At 36.1% G+C, this 6499-nt stretch overlaps 1 protein-coding gene across 3 annotated transcripts; it reads left to right on the forward strand.

The window, feature by feature from the left end:
* Nucleotides 1–1065: 1065 nt before the first annotated feature.
* On the forward strand, nucleotides 1066–6120 carry LOC112161995 (uncharacterized protein C6orf118). Of its 3 annotated transcripts, XM_024297599.1 has the most exons (11): nucleotides 1066–1155; nucleotides 1363–1668; nucleotides 1741–1919; nucleotides 2001–2117; nucleotides 4739–4798; nucleotides 4939–5063; nucleotides 5143–5210; nucleotides 5426–5574; nucleotides 5677–5730; nucleotides 5821–5882; nucleotides 5949–6120. In XM_024297599.1, exons 2-11 carry the CDS (start codon nucleotides 1365–1367, stop codon nucleotides 6025–6027), a joined length of 1197 nt encoding a protein of 398 aa, XP_024153367.1. In that variant the 5' UTR covers nucleotides 1066–1155; nucleotides 1363–1364; the 3' UTR covers nucleotides 6028–6120. The 3 variants fall into 3 exon arrangements, with proteins under 3 accessions (XP_024153367.1, XP_024153365.1, XP_024153366.1); XM_024297597.1 differs by having other exon boundaries at nucleotides 1363–1919; XM_024297598.1 differs by having other exon boundaries at nucleotides 1078–1155; nucleotides 1350–1919.
* Nucleotides 6121–6499: the final 379 nt, after the last annotated feature.

The raw sequence follows: 6499 nt of genomic DNA on the forward strand, positions 1-6499 counted from the left end.
GCAGAGGACAATGGATGCAGCTGCTGAGGCATTTGGATTCCATTTATATCCAGATTTTCTGAGGATGTTCAGTGCATATTTGATCTTATAATGATATCTATGGATCTGAAAGTTAAACATTTACAAAATATTTTATTGGCATTTCTGTCACAACTGACAAAAAGTAGTGTATTTAAGCATACTTTGAGTATACATTAAAAGTGAGGGAGTAATTTTGAAGTTTACTTCCAAATAATATCTCAATATTGTAAGCAGTTTAGTCTGAAAAATAGTAACCTGGTAGACACATGGTCTACACACTATACTTGAACTTTAAATATATTAAGTGTACTTTAGATAAAATACTCCTCAAGTGTTCTACTTTTTCCAAGGGTATGCATCATTCCTTCATTTCTGAACAATCTTATCATATGATCCTGGAAAATATAATATCAATAGTTTTTTTTTTTATCCTGTTTCAGTAAAGTATAAGCAGCTTCACTGCTTTAACTCGTTTGTAAGGTTAAAAAAATACACTTTTGCGACATTATAGGCAAAACTACTAAAATTAGTATTTTCAAAGTTTCCTCTATTAAGTACTTGTTATTAGAATGCTTATGTTTGCTTGAACTGACTTTTTAATCGAGCAAAATTTCGTTTTGTTGTTGTTTTTTCATCTAAACCCGGTGAGCTGTCTGCGGCTGCGCACATTAGTCCCGTCACAGAATCACCTCGTGTTGCCTTTAAAGAGCCTCGGATTTATTAATGTCGCTCGAATTCACCATTTAACACTAATGGGATTCGGATGCGCAAATATGTATTAAAGTCTTTTTATTCAGTATGTTTATACACAATATTATTCACTGACACTAATAATTAGAAATGAGCATTTTAGAAGATTTTAGCCAATTTTTTTCATCAAAGCAATTACATAGAAAATCCTGCATTTATCTAATTATTATATAACATCTTCACTGTTCACATATTTATGTGTTTATGGAAAAGTGCTGCTGTCCCATAAACTACAGCCGTTATTTAGTTCAGAACCTAAATAATCATGTGTACGATTATTATTATGAAAGTAAACGCAACACAAGCCAGTCTCCCTGGTAACCTGGAAACGCTGCAACTGACTTCCCAAAGATTTGATTCTGTTGAAACTCAGCGAATGAGCAGGTAAAACTTCACTTTCCTGAATATTTAGCATCAAAATGAAATCTATTTTATTGAAATGCAAATGTTTTGTGTCAAAGTTTTGTCTTAAAAAAGTCAAAATTGTCATGTGATGTTTGCAACATTTCTGCTTCAGAAGCTTAATGATTTGAGAAGCAAAATAAAAACATTTTCTGTATGCTGAAACATCACGGCAGTGTGTTTTCACAGCCATGTCCAGCAGCTGCAGGCAGAAGCAGGGTTTCCACAGACCACTCCAAGCTGCAGGATCCACTCAGAGGGACGATCTCCTGACCTGCCCCGCGGGTCACTCAGGGCACAGCAGCCCAAGCCAGAACCAACCTCTCAAAGGGATGAAGCCTTTTTGTGAGAGGGCGTCCCAGAGACAAGAAGACGCTCCAAACTCCCAGAAATGGAAAAAGACCAGTGTGAAGAAGAAAATAATAATAAAGGAGGCATCAATTGAGGCTTCAATGGAGTCTAGGGTTTTGAGGTCAACAAAAAACCAGGTCAAATGTACGTCATTGCATTCCCGCACTATAGAAAACGTAAATCCAGCTAAGAAAGTCAGCTCAGCCTCATTTTCAGACCCTCAGGAAGAAGCTTCTTCATCATCAAAACAGCCCAATGAGTCGACTTGTAGCTCTTCCATCCGGGGAGGCCTGAACTCTGAAGGCCTTTCAGAGGTCAAAGGCTTTGACAGGAAAGCTCTGGCCCAGCAGAACATCTGGGCTGGAGGAAAGCTCCATGAGACCAAACTGATGAAGGTTAGGAATGGTCACACAACCTATGAATGACATGCACAGGCTCTGCCTCATTTCATGTCTCCAATTCTCTTCCATACAAAGAAACTGAAGTCAGTGCAGAGCTGGCCCAGCAGAGACCGCCTCTCCGTGTGCGGTGACGTCTTTGATGATGTATGTGAAGGCTTGCCAGTATTTGGACGCATCCTGAGGGAAATTAAGGTTTTTCCATTTCCTCTCTACCCACTAGCACATTTTTAGCATGGGCCGTCGAACACGTTAGAGCAGAGAGAGAGAGAGTGTCCCTGGTGTGAGAGCGCAAGTAGAGCAGCCACGGGAACCTGGCCGGCGTGCATCAGGGAGCGTGACTTTAGGGGGGCAGCCACTCCACCATCACTCACGCTCATAAAATGATGTCCTGCAAAGCTCGATTCCTTCCACATGAGAGCAAATCTGCTCTGAATGTTTAGGATGTTTATCCACTTTAATTTGTCGGAGTGAGTAGACTGTGCAGCTGTAGGAATTTTAGAAACAAGTTTTTTTTTTGCATGTGTAAATAAAACGCTAAAAAACAAAATCACTCATTTTTAGCCTAAATGTCTTAGACTACACTTACACTACACTACCCAATACACTGAATATAAGACAAAAATAACTTCCATGTGACTTGAAAAATGCATTTTATGAAAAAAAGGCTTCTCTTAAATTCTGTCTTGCAAGAAAATTAAGATTTTTGATGGCAAAAATTATATTATTTAAAAAAACATAGCTTAGTGACCAATTAAGAATAATTTTCTATGCTATTGGTAGAAATCTTTTTTGCTTTTTTAAAGAAAAAAAAACAAATTTTAAGAATTTTTACTTGTTTCTAATGGCCTGTTTTGTTTTAAATTTTAAATTAATCTTAAATATCTCATTGAGTTCTTTGATCTTACAAATATTATAAGCAATACCTCTAACTTAACGTAAAACTTAAAGACAAAGGTTTATTTTTGACTTGTGATTTTTTTTTTTTTTATCAACAAACACATATTTGTCATTTGAGGAGACTGGAAAGAGTGATTTGACTCATAATTTACATTTAATTTTTAGGACAAATTTAGCAAAAAATGTGCAATTGTAGTCTTACTTTTAAATGATTCTGGTCTAGAAATGAGGATAGATAGTTGGACTGATTTAGTGCTTAAAATAGAATATTTCAAGGGGTAGAGTGTACGTACTTAAAAATATTAAAGCTCTTTTTTAGCAATGCACATGTATTTTGCGGCAGTTTATTTCCAATGACCAAAATACCTTAAAATGGTTATTTATAGTTAATTTTACAATTTAATTTTGTTTTTTAAATAGCACACTGCAAAAACCGAATCTTTAGAAAGTAAACTTTCCAAAAAAGCTTTCTTATCAAGAAAGTTTTTTCCAAGAGAAAAAATGATTTACCCTACTGGGGTACTTTTGGGTTTTTTTTTGTAAAAATGTTTTTTTTTTTTTTTCTTTGGGCCTGTTTTTGCAGTATATCACTTTGTTTTTCAAATGCAAAATCTTAAATATCCTGTTGATTTGATCTTGAAACATCATCTTTTAGGCAATATCTCTAAAGAAACATCATTTTCTTTTACTATTAATAACATTTTTAAATGGAAGTTTAGTTTTTAGTTGGTGATTGGTCTTATTGGGAAATCTGGTTGCTCTGGTTAATAATCAGGGGAGTTGGACTGTTATAGTGTTAAAAGTAGGACATTTTTGGGGGGTACCTTCATAAATATACCTATACATAAAGCTCTTTGTTTGAGCAATGCATGCTTATTATAATAAACATTATTTCCAATTTCCAGAGCAATGTACCTTAATACGACCGTTTAAAGCTAATTTTAAGATTTAATTTTGTTTTTGAAGAGCAGGACATCAAAACCCATTTCACTGGAAAAAATGGCCTCAAAATAAGCTAGAAAATACTAAATACAAGAAGTTTACCTTGTAAAAAAGTGAAAAAACTGCCAACAGAACATATGGGATTTGTCTTGGTGAGATTTACTCAAATAAGTTGTGATGTGCTGCCCCTGGGAATTTAAAGCAAGTTTTGTAAAATAAGCATTTATTGCTCAAAAATAGTTTTACGTCTATAAAGTAAGTTTATGTACTTTTACCCCACAAAATATATAATTTTTTAGGAGCTACAACAGTCAAATTCATTTCTAGATCATAATCATCCTAAAGTAAGACCAGAATTAAAACTTTCCAGTTTTCCTAAATCAAGCAAATGTGTTTCTTGTAAAAAGATCACAGTAAAGCTTCTGCTTAAAAATATGAAAAATATGTAAAATCAAAAGAACGTGTTTCATTTTATATATTGCATGAAATACAGACTAAATTGGAAAAGATAGTGTACAGAACTAAACATCAAGTGCCTCATTTTTAGTAAACACAAAGCATACTTATGTTTGAATTCTTTTTGGTAAGAGATGTGAATTTTTTTAAGACGTAATCATCTTAAAATGTGTAATTCTAGTCTTATTTTTAGATCTAAAATACAGATTGTTGGAACGTTGCTTAAAATTTGAGATATTTGGAGGGAAGTGTATAGATGTACAAAGATGTAGAGCAAGAAATGTTTATTTTGAGACAATATATTTCCAGTATATGTAAATATGACTGTTTGCCAATTTGAACGTTAGTTTATTAAAAGAGCAAGACATCACTGTTTATGTATGAAATCTATCCAAGACTGATTGTACTTGTTCCTCTGGTAGATTTTCACTAAATACGAGGGAAAATATCTAGTACTTTCTATTATTTAACTCGTTTTAAGAAGGTCATTATTTCCTGTGTTTTTTTATTTCTTCCAGACTGATTATGATTTATATGTCAACCACTTGATGGCCTCCCAGTCCCCGCAGCACAACATGGTAAAACCTGATCCTCACTGACGTATGATTTTACCTTTTTCTGGTTTGTGTGGGAAGTTTAAAACTAGATCTGGTTCTTTCAAAGTAAAGCTCTCCATTCAGTCAAAAGTTAAGTTCCTGTTATGCTTGTTGTGTTTCAGTTGTCGAATGATTTGGCCGAAGATGTCGGCCGTAGCAAAGTGAGAGAAAAGGAGCTGGAGGATGCTGAGAAAGAGGTTTGCAGGCTGGAACAGCAAGCCACAAGATCTCTGGAGGAGAATAAACGGTAACGCAGTGATTTACCAGCCAAAAGCAATGAATCTTCTACATTCTCAGTAGATTGAGCTTGTTTGTTCTTTTTTTAGCCTCAGAGTCCAACACGAGTTACAGAACATTCCAGCCACAACAGGCCCAGAGGACAGAAACTCGAAGGGTACAAGTCTTCAAAAATGGCATCCAAACACTTTTATCCTGCAGTGAATCAGGAAGCACATGTGAACCTTCAACTGTTGCTTCTTTTTAGCGTGCGAGCAGACATAAAGAGAGTTCTGTGGTGTCAGAAACCCAGCATTGTGTGCATGTTTGTGCACAGATGCATCTTTATTCCCTGCTTTGCATTCACGCCCGTTTCCTCCGGCGTGATAACAGGTACATCTCTGTGCGAGGACGCTGACTTCAAACGGCTGCAGGTGCTGCATGTGGCAAAGGAGGTGCAGCAGTTAGAGGAGGAGGTCCAGGAGAAGCTGGTGTCCAGGGTCACAGCTGCTGCAACTGAACGTCACCTCCAAGAGCAGAAGGTGGGGGGGTTGGAATCCCCCGGTTTTCTCACGCTGAAAACATGTTTAATAATTGCATTGAACGCATGAGTGCATTTTTTTGTTTTGCTTTTCATCTCCCAGGCTGAAATAATGACACTGATCGCTTCAAATCACCGATTAAGGATAATTAACCAGGCAAGCAAGGGAAAGTTACAATTTTCCCACCATATTATACGTCTATTATCTACATTTTAGCGCATATTTGATTTCAACTGTACTTCCCAGGACCTTGAGAACAGAATCAATGCAGTTCTGCAGAGAGAGAAAGGAAGCCAGGCCACGAGAAGGTGTGTAGAGTGACGCACAATGAAAGCACAAAACCAGTTTATTTGCATCTACGTGTTTCACTACAGGATGTTGTGGGATCAAATATATGAAGATCTACAAAAACCTCACCTGCAAGAGAGCCTGAGGCGCAGCTTGGACGTTTGAACATCAGTGTGTGCGAAAAGATGCAAAACACAAAATGAAAATAAAGTTATGCTTTGTTTCCTAAAGCTACAACATCATCTATGGGAAAACAAACTGGGATGTGAGGGCCTTCTTTTTGTGACCTCTCAGGTTAAAACATTTTACAACAGTTTTTTTTTAAGCTGGTTAAAAAAAATCTGAATTTCACTGAATCATCCCAGACTTTAATAAACATGTAAAATTGAAAAAAGATCTATTTGTCAGGGATTTAAAAGAAGAAACTGAAGTGGAGAGTTACAACCACAAGAGGGCAGCAGAGACATTTGGTAAAACAGGGAGGTTTGCTTTACTGTATTTGTTCTTTAAAGTCCCACTCCAATCAGCTTTTGATCAATTGTACAAAAAAAGCGTTCCCAGTTGACTTTTCATTAGGCTTTTTTTTAACCAAATGTAGAAACTGTGTCATTTTTTAGTTTATATTTTCTTCAGAGTG

Source organism: Oryzias melastigma, linkage group LG15, assembly GCF_002922805.2.
Source record: "Oryzias melastigma strain HK-1 linkage group LG15, ASM292280v2, whole genome shotgun sequence".
In the NCBI taxonomy this organism is placed as follows: domain Eukaryota; kingdom Metazoa; phylum Chordata; class Actinopteri; order Beloniformes; family Adrianichthyidae; genus Oryzias; species Oryzias melastigma.

What these genes read in the sequence shown, in the direction of transcription:
- LOC112161995 (XM_024297597.1), top strand. Translation starts at nt 1,365, where the DNA reads ATGTCCAGCAGCTGCAGGCAGAAGCAGGGTTTCCACAGACCACTCCAA. An exon ending in AGTCCCCGCAGCACAACATG is followed by an intron (nt 4,799 to 4,938) that starts GTAAAACCTGAT and finishes GTTGTGTTTCAG; the next exon opens with TTGTCGAATGATTTGGCCGA. An exon ending in GATTAAGGATAATTAACCAG is followed by an intron (nt 5,731 to 5,820) that starts GCAAGCAAGGGA and finishes TGTACTTCCCAG; the next exon opens with GACCTTGAGAACAGAATCAA.